The sequence below is a fragment of the Leptodactylus fuscus genome, unplaced genomic scaffold, assembly GCF_031893055.1.
Source record: "Leptodactylus fuscus isolate aLepFus1 unplaced genomic scaffold, aLepFus1.hap2 HAP2_SCAFFOLD_212, whole genome shotgun sequence".
NCBI lineage: Eukaryota > Metazoa > Chordata > Amphibia > Anura > Leptodactylidae > Leptodactylus > Leptodactylus fuscus.
The window spans coordinates 152888-173928 of NW_027440235.1; the positions used below are offsets into that span (position 1 = coordinate 152888).

The 21041-nt window shown below is 46.9% G+C and overlaps 1 protein-coding gene across 1 annotated transcript; it reads right to left on the minus strand.

Annotated features, from left to right (window-relative positions):
* Positions 1-1570: 1570 nt before the first annotated feature.
* Positions 1571-13578, minus strand: LOC142187375 (alpha-1,4-N-acetylglucosaminyltransferase-like). The gene is made up of 2 exons (XM_075261580.1): positions 13099-13578; positions 1571-2158 (listed from the first exon to the last, which is right to left on the minus strand). Exons 1-2 carry the CDS (start codon positions 13576-13578, stop codon positions 1571-1573), a joined length of 1068 nt encoding a protein of 355 aa, XP_075117681.1.
* Between the last annotated feature and the right edge of the window lie 7463 nt (positions 13579-21041).

The window sequence follows — 21041 nt, forward strand, 5'->3', positions numbered from 1 at the left end:
TGATATGTGCCCTCTTCACTGATACTTTTGTATTCTGGGGTCTCCTCAGATCCCAGATTATAATAATGGGAGGCCCAGGGATGATTAAAAATAGCAAAAACTTATACTCCCCTTACTTCACCTTTCCTGGACCTCCTCGCTCTGTCCTGTCTTCAGCGCCTTTGTCCCAGCCATCTCCAGCTGGCCACGGGCCCCATACCCCGCCGGGCCCGGTCACACCACCTACAACAGTAATGGTTACACCACTGGAGATCACACTGGACCTTGTCCTTTCTGCAGAGAGGTCCTCTTGTGGTCACCAGTCTGGTTGCTCTCACATTGGATTCTGCTTTACTCTCATTATTTGTTTTTGCCATTTTGCAGCTTAAATCCCTGGAGACCCCAAGAGGTGAATATCGTGCACCGAGGAGGTCTCCTGCTCCTCCACCTCTTCATCCTCACTAAAGATCAGCCATCAACCAGTTACAAGCAGAAGATTTCTATCAATTGTTTTATTGCTTCTCCGGGGTCCTCTCTAATAAAGATGAGACAATCAATTTGTCAGAAATCTAATTTGTTCTCAATTCCCTAAGAGTTCCCGATTCCTGCAAATCCGAAACTATGAGGAGGTAAAATGTCTTAAATGAGCTCCGACCTCTGTGTCAAAGAAACCAACAGGAACAGTTTACTACACTTGGATAGCTTCCACCCACCAACGAACCCGGGTGTAAATGCCGCCATTCAGTACATAATAACACCAAGACCATAAGTAGCCCCAGAACTGGAGAAACATTCCCAATCGTACACCCCTGACATGCGAGTCAGATTTTGTGGTCTACGTTTCTGAATGTGGATGAATGAGGTTACACTATGTGGGACGCACCGTCCTTCCCTTCCATCTCAGACTGAATCACCATAGATGAAACCTGGGCAGAGGCTACGACTGTGGCTGAGCCAGTCTTGAGATTTCAGGATCGATTTCAAAATACGATTTCCGATCATTTTCCAGCCGATCCCAATCATGAAATTTGCTCGATCGCCGATTGGGATCCAATCTTCCCCGATTCCAATCACTCGAACCTAATGGTCTATTACATATACAGTGGGATTGAGCCGATTTGGAGATTTCTAAATCCGATTTCCGTTCATTTTCCAACCAATCCCGATCGCTATCGTGAAATTTGATCGATAGGAGGAGGATTTGGATTGCTGGATCTTTTACTTCTATTCTGTGCACTTGCTGCAGTACGTGGCTTATAACTTCTAGGCCTCGGGCAGAGTAAACTGCGCATACCCACAGGCCACAAGAAAATGGCGGCTTACACAGTATTGTAAGCAGCCATTTTCTCGTGGCCTGTGGGCATGTGCAGTCTGCTCTGCCCGAGGCCTAGAAGTTACAAGTCACTGCCGGAAGAAGAGTATGAAGAGGATGCTGTTGACGAAGATGGAGGCAGCACTGGAAAGCGCTCTCTCGCAGCATTGGAGACGCCCCCAGTGCTGCGAGAGAACTCATTTGCATACAGACAAGAATCGGGATCCCTACGGAACATCGGCGCACAGAAGACAACGGAAATTACGAGGCAGATAAAGGCTAATGGTGAGCGGTTACGTTCTGTACGAGGCTTCCATAGGTGCGGGGGCAGTATTGCTGATACAGATGTTCCAGTAGGGCGTTACTTCCAACCATCATGAACTTTCTCTCTTTATTCATGTAGTTCCAGAGGTGAAGAGCGTAAGAATTACTAAAAGTTGGTAAATCTTTCCAAACCTCAAAGTACTTTCTCCAAGATGGATATGCAATGGGATAGAATCGTTCATTATGGAAGTAGGAGACATTGGCGCACTTCAGATGATCCACCGAGGTGAACCTGAGACGTCCACAATACTTGTACACAACACGTGTAAAAACTCCCGGCCCTTGGTGTCCCCAAACATGTCCTCTATAATTCTCTACAAAGTTCTCCATAAACTCCCAAGATAAAGGATGACGCCGAGAAAGACCGAAAACCGCGCTGCTGGTGATGGTGTCACTCTGAGCCGCGAGGAAATTGTCTTCAGGGATGGGGCGAATGGAAATGACATCGGTGTCCATGTAAATGCCGCCATACTTCCAGATCATGGCAAATCTGCAGGCGTCTGATTTCACATGAGTCCAGTGGATTTCTCGCGATGGGTCTATCTAGGATTCAAAGAGAGAGGAAGAAACATATCAAGTAAATATTGGGAGACAAAAATACACTCAAGACAGTGAAGAGTCAGGAGAGTCACAAGAAGACGACCCAATATCCTGTGCTTGGCATCTTACACCCATTGTGACCACCATTTGCATCTATCTATCTATCTATCTATCTATCTATCTATCTATCTATCTATCAATCTGTCTATCAAAGAAAAATAATTGCAGCAGCACCAGAAAATCTGGGGATTATCCCACAAATTGCACGGCAGAAGCCCCTCTCCAGGCAAAAGGGATTGCAATAGAAAAAACAATCCGGTCTGTCAGCAACTTGTATGGATGGAAAATGTCCTTTTATTGGAAAAAGCAGTACACCACGTATCGGTCCACACTGGGACCTTTCTCAAGTGCAAAAATTTTTTTGCACTTGACAGAGCTCCCTTCTTGACAGAAGAAGCTTTTTCTTAGTTTAATATTGAAAATGAGCCCCTCACTAGCACAGCACATGCCTACACTGACCCTAGCTACAACTGAGCTCCTCTCCCTAGCTACAACTGAGCTCCTCTCCCTAGCTACAACTGAGCTCCTCTCCCTAGCTACAACTGAGCTCCTCTCCCTAGCTACAACTGAGCTCTCTCCCTAGTTACAACTGAGCTTCTCTCCCTAGCTACAACTGAGCTCCTCTTCCTAGTTACAACTGAGCTCCTCTCCCTAGCTACAACTAAGATCCTCTCCCTAGCTACAGCTGAGCTCCGCTCCCTAGCTACAACTGAGTTCTCTCCCTCGTTACAACTGAGCTCCTCTCCCTAGCTACAACTGAGTTCTTCTCCCTAGCTACAACTGAGCTCCTCTCCCTAGTTACAACTGAGCTCCTCTCCCTAGCTACAAATGAATTCCTCTCCCTAGCTACAACTGAGCTCCTCTCCCTAGCTACAACTGAGTTCTTCTCCCTAGCTACAACTGAGCTCCTCTCCCTAGTTACAACTGAGCTCCTCTCCCTAGCTACAACTGAATTCCTCTCCCTAGCTACAACTGAGCTCCTCTCCCTAGCTACAACTGAGCTCCTCTCCATAGCTGCAAATGAGCTTCTCTCCCTAGCTATAACTGAGCTCCTCTCCCTAGCTACAACTGAGCTCCTCTCCCTAGATACAACTGAGCTCCTCTTCCTAGCTACAACTGAGCTCCTCTCCCTAGCTACAACTGAGCTCCTCTCCCTAGCTACAACTGAGCTCCTCTTCCTAGCTACAACTGAGCTCCTCTTCCTAGGTACAACTGAGCTCCTCTCCCTAGCTACAACTGAGCTCCTCTCCCTAGCTACAGCTGAGCTCCTCTCCCTAGCTATAACTGAGCTCTCTCCCTCATTACAACTGAGCTCCTCTCCCTAGCTACAGCTGAGCTCCTCTCCCTAGCTATAACTGAGCTCTCTCCCTCATTACAACTGAGCTCCTCTCCCTAGCTACAACTGAGCTCCTCTTCCTAGCTACAACTGAGCTCATCTCCCTAGCTACAACTGAGCTTCTCTCCCTAGATACAACTGAGCTTCTCTCCCTAGCTATAACTGAGCTCCTCTCCCTAGCTACAACTGAGCTCCTCTCCCTAGCTACAGCTGAGCTCCTCTCCCTAGCTATAACTGAGCTCTCTCCCTCATTACAACTGAGCTCCTCTCCCTAGCTACAACTGAGCTCCTCTTCCTAGCTACAACTGAGCTCATCTCCCTAGCTACAACTGAGCTTCTCTCCCTAGATACAACTGAGCTTCTCTCCCTAGCTATAACTGAGCTCCTCTCCCTAGCTACAACTGAGCTCCTCTCCCTAGCTACAGCTGAGCTCCTCTCCCTAGCTATAACTGAGCTCTCTCCCTCATTACAACTGAGCTCCTCTCCCTAGCTACAACTGAGCTCCTCTTCCTAGCCACAACTGAGCTCCTCTCCCTAGCTACAACTGAGCTTCTCTCCCTAGATACAACTGAGCTTCTCTCCCTAGCTATAACTGAGCTCCTCTCCCTAGCTACAACTGAGCTCCTCTCCCTAGCTACAACTGAGCTCCTCTCCCTAGCTACAACTGAGCTCCTCTCCCTAGCTACAACTGAGCTTCTCTCCCTAGCTACAACTGAGCACCTCTCCCTAGCTACAACTGAGCTCCTCTCCCTAGCTACAACTGAGCTCCTCTCCCTAGCTACAACTGAGCTCCTCTTCCTAGTTACAACTGAGCTCCTCTCCCTAGCTACAACTAAGATCCTCTCCCTAGCTACAGCTGAGCTCCTCTCCCTAGCTACAACTGAGTTCTCTCCCTCGTTACAACTGAGCTCCTCTCCCTAGCTACAACTGAGTTCTTCTCCCTAGCTACAACTGAGCTCCTCTCCCTAGTTACAACTGAGCTCCTCTCCCTAGCTATAAATGAATTCCTCTCCCTAGCTACAACTGAGCTCCTCTCCCTAGCTACAACTGAGTTCTTCTCCCTAGCTACAACTGAGCTCCTCTCCCTAGTTACAACTGAGCTCCTCTCCCTAGCTACAACTGAATTCCTCTCCCTAGCTACAACTGAGCTCCTCTCCCTAGCTACAACTGAGCTCCTCTCCCTAGCTGCAAATGAGCTTCTCTCCCTAGCTATAACTGAGCTCCTCTCCCTAGCTACAACTGAGCTCCTCTCCCTAGATACAACTGAGCTCCTCTTCCTAGCTACAACTGAGCTCCTCTCCCTAGCTACAACTGAGCTCCTCTCCCTAGCTACAACTGAGCTCCTCTTCCTAGCTACAACTGAGCTCCTCTTCCTAGGTACAACTGAGCTCCTCTCCCTAGCTACAACTGAGCTCCTCTCCCTAGCTACAGCTGAGCTCCTCTCCCTAGCTATAACTGAGCTCTCTCCCTCATTACAACTGAGCTCCTCTCCCTAGCTACAGCTGAGCTCCTCTCCCTAGCTATAACTGAGCTCTCTCCCTCATTACAACTGAGCTCCTCTCCCTAGCTACAACTGAGCTCCTCTTCCTAGCTACAACTGAGCTCATCTCCCTAGCTACAACTGAGCTTCTCTCCCTAGATACAACTGAGCTTCTCTCCCTAGCTATAACTGAGCTCCTCTCCCTAGCTACAACTGAGCTCCTCTCCCTAGCTACAGCTGAGCTCCTCTCCCTAGCTATAACTGAGCTCTCTCCCTCATTACAACTGAGCTCCTCTCCCTAGCTACAACTGAGCTCCTCTCCCTAGCTACAACTGAGCTCATCTCCCTAGCTACAACTGAGCTTCTCTCCCTAGATACAACTGAGCTTCTCTCCCTAGCTATAACTGAGCTCCTCTCCCTAGCTACAACTGAGCTCATCTCCCTAGCTACAACTGAGCTCCTCTCCCTAGCTACAGCTGAGCTCCTCTCCCTAGCTATAACTGAGCTCTCTCCCTCATTACAACTGAGCTCCTCTCCCTAGCTACAACTGAGCTCCTCTTCCTAGCCACAACTGAGCTCCTCTCCCTAGCTACAACTGAGCTTCTCTCCCTAGATACAACTGAGCTTCTCTCCCTAGCTATAACTGAGCTCCTCTCCCTAGCTACAACTGAGCTCCTCTCCCTAGCTACAACTGAGCTCCTCTCCCTAGCCACAACTGAGCTCCTCTCCCTAGCTACAACTGAGCTTCTCTCCCTAGATACAACTGAGCTTCTCTCCCTAGCTATAACTGAGCTCCTCTCCCTAGCTACAACTGAGCTCCTCTCCCTAGCTACAACTGAGCTCCTCTCCCTAGCTACAACTGAGCTCCTCTCCCTAGCTACAACTGAGCTTCTCTCCCTAGCTACAACTGAGCACCTCTCCCTAGCTACAACTGAGCTCCTCTCCCTAGCTACAACTGAGCTCCTCTCCCTAGCTACAACTGAGCTCCTCTCCCTAGCTACAACTGAGCTCCTCTTCCTAGCTAAAACTGAGCTCCTCTCCCTAGCTACAGCTGAGCTCCTCTCCCTAGCTATAACTGAGCTCTCTCCCTCATTACAACTGAGTTCCTCTCCCTAGCTACAACTGAGCTCCTCTTCCTAGCTACAACTGAGCTCCTCTCCCTAGCTACAACTGAGCTTCTCTCCCTAGATACAACTGAGCTTCTCTCCCTAGCTATAACTGAGCTCCTCTCCCTAGCTACAACTGAGCTCCTCTCCCTAGCTACAACTGAGCTCCTCTCCCTAGCTACAACTGAGCTCCTCTCCCTAGCCACAACTGAGCTCCTCTCCCTAGCTACAACTGAGCTTCTCTCCCTAGATACAACTGAGCTTCTCTCCCTAGCTATAACTGAGCTACTCTCCCTAGCTACAACTGAGCTCCTCTCCCTAGCTACAACTGAGCTCCTCTCCCTAGCTACAACTGAGCTCCTCTCCCTAGCTACAACTGAGCTTCTCTCCCTAGCTACAACTGAGCACCTCTCCCTAGCTACAACTGAGCTCCTCTCCCTAGCTACAACTGAGCTCCTCTCCCTAGCTACAACTGAGCTCCTCTTCCTAGTTACAACTGAGCTCCTCTCCCTAGCTACAACTAAGATCCTCTCCCTAGCTACAGCTGAGCTCCTCTCCCTAGCTACAACTGAGTTCTCTCCCTCGTTACAACTGAGCTCCTCTCCCTAGCTACAACTGAGTTCTTCTCCCTAGCTACAACTGAGCTCCTCTCCCTAGTTACAACTGAGCTCCTCTCCCTAGCTATAAATGAATTCCTCTCCCTAGCTACAACTGAGCTCCTCTCCCTAGCTACAACTGAGTTCTTCTCCCTAGCTACAACTGAGCTCCTCTCCCTAGTTACAACTGAGCTCCTCTCCCTAGCTACAACTGAATTCCTCTCCCTAGCTACAACTGAGCTCCTCTCCCTAGCTACAACTGAGCTCCTCTCCCTAGCTGCAAATGAGCTTCTCTCCCTAGCTATAACTGAGCTCCTCTCCCTAGCTACAACTGAGCTCCTCTCCCTAGATACAACTGAGCTCCTCTTCCTAGCTACAACTGAGCTCCTCTCCCTAGCTACAACTGAGCTCCTCTCCCTAGCTACAACTGAGCTCCTCTTCCTAGCTACAACTGAGCTCCTCTTCCTAGGTACAACTGAGCTCCTCTCCCTAGCTACAACTGAGCTCCTCTCCCTAGCTACAGCTGAGCTCCTCTCCCTAGCTATAACTGAGCTCTCTCCCTCATTACAACTGAGCTCCTCTCCCTAGCTACAGCTGAGCTCCTCTCCCTAGCTATAACTGAGCTCTCTCCCTCATTACAACTGAGCTCCTCTCCCTAGCTACAACTGAGCTCCTCTTCCTAGCTACAACTGAGCTCATCTCCCTAGCTACAACTGAGCTTCTCTCCCTAGATACAACTGAGCTTCTCTCCCTAGCTATAACTGAGCTCCTCTCCCTAGCTACAACTGAGCTCCTCTCCCTAGCTACAGCTGAGCTCCTCTCCCTAGCTATAACTGAGCTCTCTCCCTCATTACAACTGAGCTCCTCTCCCTAGCTACAACTGAGCTCCTCTCCCTAGCTACAACTGAGCTCATCTCCCTAGCTACAACTGAGCTTCTCTCCCTAGATACAACTGAGCTTCTCTCCCTAGCTATAACTGAGCTCCTCTCCCTAGCTACAACTGAGCTCCTCTCCCTAGCTACAGCTGAGCTCCTCTCCCTAGCTATAACTGAGCTCTCTCCCTCATTACAACTGAGCTCCTCTCCCTAGCTACAACTGAGCTCCTCTTCCTAGCCACAACTGAGCTCCTCTCCCTAGCTACAACTGAGCTTCTCTCCCTAGATACAACTGAGCTTCTCTCCCTAGCTATAACTGAGCTCCTCTCCCTAGCTACAACTGAGCTCCTCTCCCTAGCTACAACTGAGCTCCTCTCCCTAGCTACAACTGAGCTCCTCTCCCTAGCTACAACTGAGCTTCTCTCCCTAGCTACAACTGAGCACCTCTCCCTAGCTACAACTGAGCTCCTCTCCCTAGCTACAACTGAGCTCCTCTCCCTAGCTACAACTGAGCTCCTCTCCCTAGCTACAACTGAGCTCCTCTTCCTAGCTAAAACTGAGCTCCTCTCCCTAGCTACAGCTGAGCTCCTCTCCCTAGCTATAACTGAGCTCTCTCCCTCATTACAACTGAGTTCCTCTCCCTAGCTACAACTGAGCTCCTCTTCCTAGCTACAACTGAGCTCCTCTCCCTAGCTACAACTGAGCTTCTCTCCCTAGATACAACTGAGCTTCTCTCCCTAGCTATAACTGAGCTCCTCTCCCTAGCTACAACTGAGCTCCTCTCCCTAGCTACAACTGAGCTCCTCTCCCTAGCTACAACTGAGCTCCTCTCCCTAGCTACAACTGAGCTCCTCTCCCTAGCTACAACTGAGCTCCTCTCCCTAGCTACAACTGAGCTTCTCTCCCTAGCTACAACTGAGCACCTCTCCCTAGCTACAACTGAGCTCCTCTCCCTAGCTACAACTGAGCTCCTCTCCCTAGCTACAACTGAGCTCCTCTCCCTAGCTACAACTGAGCTCCTCTCCCTAGCTACCATGTCAGCAAAATGGTGGCATCATCACACCCCTCTGTATAAAGGCTATGATGATGCTGCCGACAACCAATCACATTACAGCCCATAGCTAACATGGTGCCTGCATTTCAGGCATCATGTTAGCTTTTCCCACAATGCTTGGCCAGTAGCCCAGCATTGTGGGAACTAACCTCTGACCTCGATCCAGCGGGAAAAAATCGGGATCGGAATTCCGAACGTGAAATTTACTCGATCAACAATCGGAATCTGATCCTTTCCGATCCCAATCGCTCACCCCTATCTGTAGACCATATTAGTATTTATAGTGCTATAGTATTGTGCTGTGTCAGAGGCTGCTAGACTTTATTAGTTTTTATGTATTTTACCACGGAAGCTTGCACCTGTTCACATTGGGAGATGCTGCCTGAAGTTTCTGGTATGTATACAGTGTAATATAAGTATCTATCCCGACTGCCACGACTGTGATACATCAGTGCAAAAGGGAAAGTATTTGTGAGAAAAAATGTGTCCATGGGCTTTATTAGTAAATGAATTGGCCACCAGAGTCCCCTGGCTATAGGGGCTTACTGTATAGTTACTATATAGTCACTGTATGGTTACTGTATCATTAATGTATAGTTACTAGAGATGAGCGAACGCCGTTCGATTGAATATCAGGCCGTTTGGGATATTCGATTCCAATCAAATACCAGGCTGCATACGTAGTACAAATTTGTGTCCCCTCCCACCTTCCCTGGCACTTTTTTGGAACAATAACTGTGCAGAGGAGGTGGGACAGGAACTAGGACAACGGAGGCAGTGAAAAAAAATTGAAAAAAAACCATTGGCTGCTGAAAACATGTGACCTCCCATTTTCGTCTCATTTTCGTTTTGGAGTGATAGGGAGAGCTTGTTCTGAGGGCGATACACTGATATTAGCTTTGGTTAGGCAGGAGATAACAGATCTATTCAGAGCTAAATATAAAATCAATCTGCAAATCATGTAGCAGCAGGAGACGGGGGCGAGGACGGGGATATTCAGCTGGGTATCCACTCCACAGTCCAGGTACTGGAGAGAAGCTGCCAACACCCAATTTACTCTTTCTCCTCATCCTCCTCCTCCTACAACCCCAGCCCCTACTACTGAATGTGATTTTTTTTTTTATATTTAAAAAAAATGTAAATTCCATTATCCCCTCCCCCCCCCCAGGAGGTTGCAACTCAATTTTTTAGGGCTCACCCCAAGGGCCAAAAACTAAATCTCTGCTTTCTAAAGGCTCCAGTCACCCAAAGAACCAACAAATCTCTGCTGGTGAAGGCTGAACTAAGTGACAGGGCCTAAATCTCTGCAGGTAGAGGCTGAAGTCACCTGAAGGGCCCCAATCTCTGCTGGAGCTCAGCTTAAGGGCCTGGAACTTCATTTGTACGGGCTCATGTTAAGGGCTAGAAAAGTGAATTTTGGAAGGTCTCACCACATCACACACATCCACAATGACAGGTCAGGGGGGGACTGAAGGATTTCCCATTGTCTATTCCATCTGTGCTTGTCATGGGGCACGTGATATAAAGGGGGGCTCGGTAATGTTTGTGGAGCTTACATTGGGGTTTGTGTCCCTCCATTTGGGGAGTAAAGAAGGTTTCCAGGTATTTCCCCCCCACTGTGATAGAGGTTGTAGTGAGTGTGTATAGTGTGTAGTTGTTAGGCTGTGATGTTGGGGTAATAGAGGGGCTTTGGTGTGTTAGATGCCCCCAGACATGCGCCCCCTGCTGTCCCAGTTACATTGCAGAGGTGTCGGCATCATTTCCTGGGGTGTCATAGTGGACTTGGTGACCCTCCTGAGATGAATGGTGGGATCCCCCGAAACGGAGCATTTTCTCCCATAGACTATAATGGGGTTCCATATTCCTTCCAATAGTCACATATTGAGCGGCTGCTCGGAACGAATAACGAACATCGAATATTTTACTGTTCGCTCATCTCTAATAGATACTGTATAGTTACTCTATTTATTGTATAGATACTGTATTCTTACTGTCTATATACTTACTGTATACTTACTGTCTATATACTCAGTGTCGAACTGGGGTGTCTAGGGCCCACCAGTGGAATTGTTTCTAGGGGCCCACCACCAGGACCCTGCAGACCAGCGATGCCGAGACAGGGCAGCTAAAGGTAATACCATCTCGGGAGCCATGCTGCTCACCCGCCATACAATGTGCAACAACACACTACCTAAACCTACTGCTACACACTGTATGAAAGTGATCAGCGCGGCTCCTAGAAATGTTACCATTACCTGTAGCCACACTGTCCTGGAATAGCTGATCTGCAGAGGTCCTGGCTGTTGTATCATCACAGATGTAATATTGATGTCCTATCCTAAGGACAGACCACCAATATTATAAAGATGGATCAATCCTTTAAAGATTTGTCCAGGAATTGGATCAACCCATGTGCCTGGCGGGAGGTGTAAAATAAAAAAATAAATAAAAAGTGCCTTCACCTGTCCCCATTGCTCCATTGTCCGCCACCAGTGTCCATTTAGTCTTGTGCCGGCGCCTCCTTGCTGGGAGTCCTGCACCTCATGGGACCACTGAAACCAATCAGATACAGGATTTCCAGAAATGAGGCCATGAGACTGAACAGACACAGGCGGGAGGATAACGGGGCGCTGGGGACAAAAGCTCAATGAAAAACACTGCGTCTCACTGTTGTGCCTAATCCTTATAGAGGACCTTTCACCATTTGGGGCGCATGAGGTTTAATACACCGCTAGAAAGGCGTTTATGTCAGTCAATCAGTAACGCCCTTCCTCGCAGTAGCGTCTATTGCGCTGTACTGTGTGAGGGGGCTTTGCTTACCGCCTAGTGATGACGCAGAGCGGTGAGGAACGCTTCCGATCTCACAGTACAGTGCAATAGGCGCTGCTGGGAAGAAGAACGTTCCTGACTGACTGTAAGACACGCCCTTCTGACAGTGAAGAGCTACGGTACCGGGACCGATAGCTCTTTACTGGGGGCACAGAACAGGAAAGCTGCACTGAATTCAGCGCACTGTCGGCTTTCTAGCGGTATATAAAACCGCATGTGCCCCAGGAGGTGAAAGGTCCTCTGTAACATCTCAATATACTGTACATCACACTACAAGGATAAGACCTAACGCAGCGTCCCACAGCCAAAAAGCTCTGCGGGAAAACCCCCGGCGGCAACACATCAGTTTTTCCTGCAGCGCTTTTTTCAGAAACTCCACAGAGGTTTGCTCTGAGGACTTTCTGCTTCCATTATACCTATACTGCAACACTACACACTCATACATATACATTCATATATACTCTCACACACACACAGATATATATATATATATATATATATATATATATATATATATATATATAATTAGCATTTACACATTTATGTACATTCATATACCATATATACTATATATACTCACATATATACATACACTCACACATTATTATAGCATACTGTATATACACACACATACCTGTATACAATCATACAGTCCTCACACAGTATACAAGACACATACTTTAACCCTTAAGTACTATCATGGTGTCTATCATAGTGATATGTGTGTGATAGTGGTGTATGATAGACACCATGGTAGGACTTAAGGGTTAAACTAATGTACACATATACATATTAAACATTACATTTTACTAAAAAAAAGGAAAAAATATACTCACATTTGTGGATCATTGCAGCAGCAGACTCCTCTGTCCCCACACGGGCCATGTAAGCGATGACTCACTGCTGAGAGGGGGAGGGGAAGGAAGTCCGGGCTGCAGAGAGATCGCTTCCTAAGATTGCAGGGATAGCAGCTGCCCCTGGTGTGCTCCGGAGTCCGATGTATACTTTCCTTATATTAATAGGGAAAGTATAGCACCGGCAGGAGGCCCCTCTGTGTAAGTGTCGGGGCCCTGGGAAACTGGCAGCCGGGCATCTTTAGTAATTACAGCGCTGCCGGCAGCCTGGGGCCCCGAGCTTACCAATCGGGCCCCTGCCACTAGCAGTGTTCAGTTTATCAATGCAAATGCATTGGACAGGGGCCTGAACCAGCCCCTGACATCCCGATCGGGCCCCTGACCAGTGCTTCTGCATTGACGAAATGAGCACTGTCAGTCCAGGCTGGGGCCTACTGGGGGATTCCCCGGTACCCCGGCGGGCCAGTCCGACCCTGTATATACTTACTGTCTATATACGCAGTAGAGGGATGCAAAGATGGAGATGATGAATAGGTGTGATCGTAGGGTCCCAACCCAAAATTTCAGCAAAGATGGAACGTCACACGTCAGATGTGCATAGTGTAGATTTTTATTGCGTAGAGCAAAACGTTATACTTACTGTCTATATACTTACTGTCTATATACTTACTGTATACTTACTGTCTATATACTCACTGTATACTTACTGTCTATATAACATCACTTGTGAATCTTCCTCTCCCTTCATCTTACCTTTTTATACCAGGCTAGAAATGGGGTGTCAGTGAAGAGCTCCTGGAGTCTCAGAGGAAAGAAGTAGACGTTCTTATAAGGTGAGAGGGTTGGAAAGCGTTGGCGAGCTTTCTCCTCATCATCCTCGGTGACTACGTCATCTAGTCCTTTCATGAAGAAAACGACTGGTCTGTCCGGATACGCTCGAGCCGCTGACTCAATGGAACACAAAACCAAAGCTGGTTCCTCCATTCTGTCTGTGGTCTCCACAAATAAGACGCCATCTCCTTGCTGAAGAACATGGCTGGGACTTATAGTCCTGGACGTTACATTTCCTAATCTTAGAATTTGGTGATAATCTTTATCCGACATTGGCAGAACTCCTTTAGAGATCAGGACTCTCAGGATGTGGACGCCATGTTGTATCAGGACCGTTCTGTAGAAGAAGCCGGCCGCCGCCACAAAGAGGACAATTACCAAAATCTTTAGTTGTTTCAACATCGTTTAGGTGTCCGATGGCGGAGCTGTGGAAGAAGAAGAAGAAGAAGTACAGACATTAGCAAGACGAGAAGAAGGAGGTGTGAGACGTCTCCACAACAGGTCATGTCTGCCATCTCATCTATGCACCGTCATCTATACGGGGTCTGGTGACGGCACCAAAGCCATTGTATGGGGTCTACATCTGAGATCAGACCACAATGGAGACTGCTGTGGACCAATCTTGTGTACTCTGTATAGCATTCGGCCAATCAACGCTGGTCAATGCATTCCTATGGGAAAAAGTCAGCTCGCACATAACGCAAGCTGACAGGGATCCCGACCAGATAGTGGCATAATACGGGGACTTGGGCATGTTACATTGTTGGCCCCCTGCAAATCTGTCACATAATACTCATGTTCTTCCAGAAAATAATTGCAATCACAATACATTGTAACAATTATACAAATCCCCAAATAATTACTAAATGTATCAAACATCCTGAAAGAAGAGAAGACGGCGAACAAAGAGCGAGCGCCATAGCCAAGTCCTACCAGTACGGCGCGCTATCTCAGAGAACGGCGTCTTGTGCAGGACTATTATGGCGTCGGCCGCCATTACTGGTTCCGGCTTTACCTGGACTATCGAGGATGAAAGTCAAGAATTTCTGCAAACCCAATGAAATAAAATATTGCAACAAATCTGATGCCGGAGCCGTCTCCTGATCCCCAGGTGACCTCCGTGTGGGGGGAGCAGCCCTATAACACTCACCTGGGGGCCGCACACTCTGCACATCCCATATACAATGTAACGCTGCGTTATCCGGTGATGCCCTGTGTGTGTCTCCTGCCATGTGAAGCCGCCCCAGGACACACACGTGTCTATATACTCACAGGGATTTACATGTATACAGCCGACAGGTGGAGGCAAATACAGAGAGTGCCAAACCCAAGCGAGAGGGCGAGGAGACAGAGAGGGAGAGGGGAGTGACTGCAAATACTAATATTACTGACAGGTACAGGGGGAGGGGCGGGGGGCGGTACTATCTATCTATCTATCTATCTATCTATCTATCTATCTATTACAATCTGTCTATCTATCTATCTATCTATCTATCTATCTATCTATCTATCTCCTATCTATCTATCTATCTATCTATCTATCTATCTATCTATCTATCTCCTATCTATCTATCTATCTCCTATCTATCTATCTATCTATCTATCTATCTATCTATCTATCTATTACAATCTGTCTATCTATCTATCTATCTATCTATCTATCTATCTCCTATCTATCTATCTATCTATCTATCTATCTATCTATCTCCTATCTATCTATCTATCTCCTATCTATCTATCTATCTATCTATCTATCTCCTATCTATCTTCTATCTATCTATCTATCTATCTATCTATCTATCTATCTATCTATCTATCTCCTATCTATCTATCTATCTATCTCCTATCTATCTATCTATCTATCTATCTATCTATCTTCTATCTATCTATCTATCTATCTATCTATTTCCTATCTATTTATCTATCTATCTATCTATCTATCTATCTATCTATCTATCTCCTATCTATCTATCTATCTATCTCCTATCTATCTATCTATCTATCTATCTATCTATCTCCTATCTATCTATCTATCTATCTATCTATCTATCTATCTATCTCCTATCTATCTTCTATCTATCTATCTATCTATCTATCTATCTATCTATCTATCTATCTCCTATCTATCTATCTATCTATCTATCTATCTCCTATCTATCTATCTATCTATCTATCTATCTATCTATCTCCTATCTATCTATCTATCTATCTATCTATCTTCTATCTATCTATCTATCTATCTATCTATCTATCTATCTATCTATCTCCTATCTATCTATCTATCTATCTATCTATCTATCTATCTATTTCCTATCTATTTATCTATCTATCTATCTATCTATCTATTTCCTATCTATCTATCTATCTATCTATCTATCTATCTCCTATCTATCTATCTATCTATCTATCTATCTATCTATCTATTTCCTATCTATCTATTTCCTATCTATCTATCTATCTATCTATCTATCTATCTATCTATCTATCTATCTCCTATCTATCTATCTATCTATCTATCTATCTATCTATTTCCTATCTATCTATCTATCTATCTAAGCACAAAGCAGGTGAAAACTTATCACGTCCATATAAAAAAAAAAAAAAACTGTGCCCGCTCCTAACCCCTAATTATAATATTGTGTGAACAGTCACCTAATGATTATCAGTAATACAAATATTATTATACAGAACACGGGGACAGAGAGAAGCAAAGTGAGAAGATTCACAAATAGTTCCTAACTTCTGCTAGTACAAGGCTTGGTCAGGGCGACTCCATAACAGATCGCTGCTGCAACAGTCAGAAGGGCGGAGGGTTTTGCTGCAGACTTTGCGATGTTGGAGGCATTGCTGGAGGCCTCGAAGGCTAGCAGCGGCTACTATGGACTTGCGAAAGTGGGTGCACAAGCACCGCACTTTCACTAGTAGCTTGGGTACATTGGGGTATGTTTTCAAAAAACGGAGGAGGAGGAGGGTGGTGGTTCAGAGCCCCTGCCAGGAATGTTGGGCGGGGAAATGAGGTAGACCACCCCAGATTGTGACCCGGTCCCAGCCTCAACTACATTCACCCAGTGTGCCCTCAGTGAAATGTAGTGTCCCTGTCAGCATGCACTTGTCCACGCGTCGGTGGTCAAGTGGAAATTTGTGCAAATTGCGGAACTTAGGGCCCACCCGATGTTGAGTGACACGTGCTGGTGCAAGGCGGGGATGGCACACCGGGAGAAGTAGTGACGGCTAGGGACGGCATAGCGAGGTGCAGCAATTGCTATCAGGTCACGGAATGCCTGAGTTTCCACAAGCCGGAATGGCAACATCTTCTGGGCCAGCAGTTTGTAGATGTGCGCGTTTAAGGCTTGTGCATGTGGGTGGGTAGCGCTGTACTTTTGCCTGCGCTCAAATGTCTGGGAGATGGTGCGTTGGTGGGAAGAGGCGCTTGATGGTGCAGGAGAAGGAGCTGAGGGAGGAGAAGGGGAGGATGAGGGAGAAGTCTCCAAAGTGGTGGAGGCAGATGTGGAGGTGTCCTGGCTGGTGGTCTGGACTGCAGCGCCAGCACTGGAAACAGTGGGAGAGGCAGTGGCGGCAATGCCGGACAACAATTGTCCTGTGTTTGCAATTCTGCCACTGAGCCCAGTGCTTGCCTTCCAAATGACGGCACATGGCAGTGATTGTGAGGTTGCTCTTTTCAGAGCCCCTACTCAGTTTCGAGTTGCAGAGTGTGTAAACAGCACTATATTTTTCCGCCGCACATACATTAAAAAAGTTCCACACCACCAAAGATCGTGGCCTCGATGGGGGAGTTTTTCTAAGCTGGCTACAAGAGGGAACATGTTGGGCCCTGCTGGCTGTGGCCTGGCTTCGGTGAAGCAGCTTTCCTCTGCCTGTGGACATGCCTCTACCTCTAGCCACCCTCTTTGGTGCTGAACTTGCCTCCACATCTCCACTGCTGTCCAGGTCGGGTCAGTGGCCTCATCGTCCACCACCTCCTCTTCCAAATCCTCTGACGGCTCCTCCTCCTGCACACCACACATGGCAACAGGCTGCCCTGATGGACGATTGCTGGTCAACAACAACAACAGGAGATAACGGATGCTCCAGTCTTTGTGCATCAGGCAACTCATCTGTTACCTCTGGTGATTCAGGACATGGTGGGACAGAGAGAGGGACAGTGAATGGAGCCGAAAACAGCTCCTGGGTGGTGGGAAAGGTTGGATTAGATTGCTGGGAAGATTGGGCATGTCGTGAGGAAGGAGGAGCAGTCTGTTGGGTAGGAGGAGGAGTTGAGGTAGAGTCTGACTGGCTGGAGGAGAATGTGCTGGAAACATTGTCCGCCAGCCATTGTAACACCTCTTCCTGGTGCTCGGGCCTACTTAGGTTTGTACCCTGCAGCCTACTCAATGTGGCCATCGAGCCGGGAACTGTGGGGAAACGCAATGCTTTCTGCCGCAGAGCTGTAGGCGCAGTAGACGCTGTTGGATGAGCGCAATCTTGCTGAACATCTGCATTTCTACGCCCCCGTCCTCGTCCCTGTCCCCTTGCGCTAGCCTTACGCATTTTTTGATGTATACTAATGCCTGTTTTATGGTCTATATGTAATGTCCCGGTACTGCTAGTCCAATTCCCTCTAATGCAGACCGAGATAGCATGGACATTTTCATATAAGGTAAATATTTTCCTCCCCCTTCATTCCTTCTATATATTTCTATTCTTCCAGAGCCAGCACACAGGGGGTCTATTAATGCGCCATCTTGTGGATGTTTTTGTGAACTGCACCTGCCTATACTTTGCCATTGTAATTTGAGTTGTAACTGTAAAGGGAGTGTCCATTATGATTAGCTGACCTCCAGGACCAATGAGGCTCCCTTGACTGGCCTGGAGGGAGAGTTGAGTGACCACCCTCTCTAGAGGGGGTTGGGGACGTTTTTGGCTGATGTCTTTTGTGTGGGGCTACAAGTGTAGACACAGCTGTGAGACAGAGCACATGGAGCATGGATAATGGCTTCCGACTTATCAGGGTGCACCAAGCAGAGATGTCTTCTTCCCTATCTTCAAGGCCCTTCTCAGAGAGCGTTTTCCTCTGAAGCTCTAATCTTACAAGTGCTGAAGTTGATGGACCTGGTTATCCATACATCTGGGACCCCCCACGTATATCTCTATCCAAGTAAGTCTTTGGGACAAATCTATATTTAAAGAAGCCCATAGCTAGTCTGGCAGAAATTGAGAATCTCCCGCTGCTAAGAAAAATTGTATTTGTTCTTCTACATACGTGTACCCAGTTTGTTGAGGACTAACCCCCTGGATACAGGCCATCTTTACAAGTATATACAAGTTAACTGCCAAGCAACCACTATCCAAAGCATTCTGCCCCATCCTCCGCTAATTGGACACTACCTGCAAAGATCGCTGTATTGTATGTGAAGAAGTCCTCCATATGTACATGTGTATTACTTTGTCCTGCTAGTAAAAAGAAAAGCAACGATTACCCCCGAAGCCTGGTTGTCTGTTGTCATTGTCAGATATCACGCAGGGGAGGGTAGTCGGGGACATCAAAAAGAGAAATTTTGTGCACATTCGGGACCCAGGGACTCCCTGCAAGCCGGCCACATCTGATATATTACCGTGATACCAGCCCTGGCCCTCCTGAGTGTTGCATATACTCCAAGGAAAGCTGTTTGTCACGTATATAGCAAGAAGTAACTGTTGTGTGTCCCTGTTTTCCACCGTCCGGGGACAGCTGGACTGATGTCCCTGCAGTGTATAGCTCTGAGCTGTTGGTTTTCTTCTTTAGTTCTTCCCTGCCTATCTGAAACTAATCGCTATCTAGCCCTCAGTAGATATGTTTCTCTCCCTATGTCTGACCGCAAAAATGGCGAATAGGGCGGCGGCCGTTCTTATAAATGGGAGGTCACATGTTTTCGGCAGCCAATGGTTTTTTTCAATTTCTTTCACTGCCTCCGTTGTCGTAGTTCCTGTCTCACCTCCCCTGCACAGTTATTGAGGCAAAAAACGCGCCAGGGAAGGTTTGAGGGGACACAAATTTTTACTGCGTATGCGGCCTATTCGATCAAATGGTGTTCGCTCATCTCTAGAAGGGACAATATAAAGGAAGGGACAATATAAAGGAAGGGACAATATAAAGGAAAGGACAATATAAAGGAGACATTTCCCTTCTGTTCTATCATCTCTATAAGACGCCTGTGAGGGCTGAGTAGGTCGGAGGAGTCACTTTCAGCTTAATAAGGCCAAGACCCCGCCTTGTATAAAAGCTGATTTTTTGTTGCAGATTTTTGAGCTCGAGTCTCCAGTGACTTTTCCTACATAAGACGTCTCAGTGCTTGTTATATATCCCCATTCCTATCGGAGTCACCCTTGGGTCTGGCTCAAAAAAATGCAGCAAAGTCTGAGAGCGTCTCCTCCGGCGTTCTCGGTCCTGGCGCTGACATCACAATACTAGTCACTGGCTATTAGGTAATGCACATTCCTCTGCAATGTCACTGCCCTGGTGCCAAGTGTTACACCCCGATTCCCTGCCAGGTACATTGTGATTGTCTAGTCACATGTAATGGGGTGTATCTGCCTCCAGGCCACGCGGGTCTGTGCCAAGGAGAGACAATGCCGCCTCAGTACAGACACCAGGCGAGGTGACAGACCCGGACACATTATCACACATGATGGGACCAGCAGGGACCGGCTGTGCCGTAACACAACCCCAAATATTATACCGACCCCCGAGATCACATGGAGACCACAGGAGGGGGCTGTAATATCACCACCAATTGTATTATCACAATATGTACCCAATATATTACTCACCCCTCCTCACTCCTGTCCAGACTCACCTCTACTATGTCCTCCAGGAGGCCCTGTACAGTATATGTATGTAACCCCGAAATGTACAGCACCATGGGATTAATATAATAATGTACAGAGCACCATGGGATTAATATAATAATGTACAGAGCACCATGGGATTAATATAGTAATGTACAGCACCATAGGATTAATATAATAATGTACAGAGCACCATGGGATTAATATAATAATGTACAGAGCACCATGGGATTAATATAATAATGTACAGCACCATGGGATTAATATAATAATGTACAGAGCACCATGGGATTAATATAATAATGTACAGAGCACCATGGGAGTAATATAATAATATACAGCACCATGGAATTAATATAATAATGTACAGAGCACCATGGGATTAATATAATAATATACAGAGCACTATGGGATTACTATAATAATGTACAGAGCACCATGGGATTAATATAATAATGTACAGAGCACCATGGGATTAATATAATAATGTACAGAGCACTATGGGATTAATATAATAATGTACAGAGCACTATGGGATTAATATAATAATGTACAGAGCATCATGGGATTAATATAATAATGTACAGCACCATGGGATTAATATAATAATGTACAGCACTATGGGATTAATATAATAATGTACAGCACTATGGGTATTACATGGTGTTACATTTCTCTTTTGTTCGTACATCTTTTCTGGACTGTCCCGGGAGTTACTAATGTCGTCCGTCCTGCTCTGCAGATAATCCCGGCCAATAAGGATTATGATGTGGATTATATGTAAATAGGTGATGAGACATAAATGATCACTGACAGGGATTGTCATCAGATTATTAGCAGATTTATGCCCCGACATCCTGGAGGAACCTTCCTATATGACTAGATTATCTCTATATTACTACTATGTAGCTGCTCATCTTCTTATACCGAGGCAGAAATGGGGAATCAGCAAAGAACGTCCCAAGTCTCAGAGGAGAAAGCTGCGATGGTGGGAAGTGTCCTCGGGATCTCATCACTGTAAGTCAGTATTTCTTCTAGAC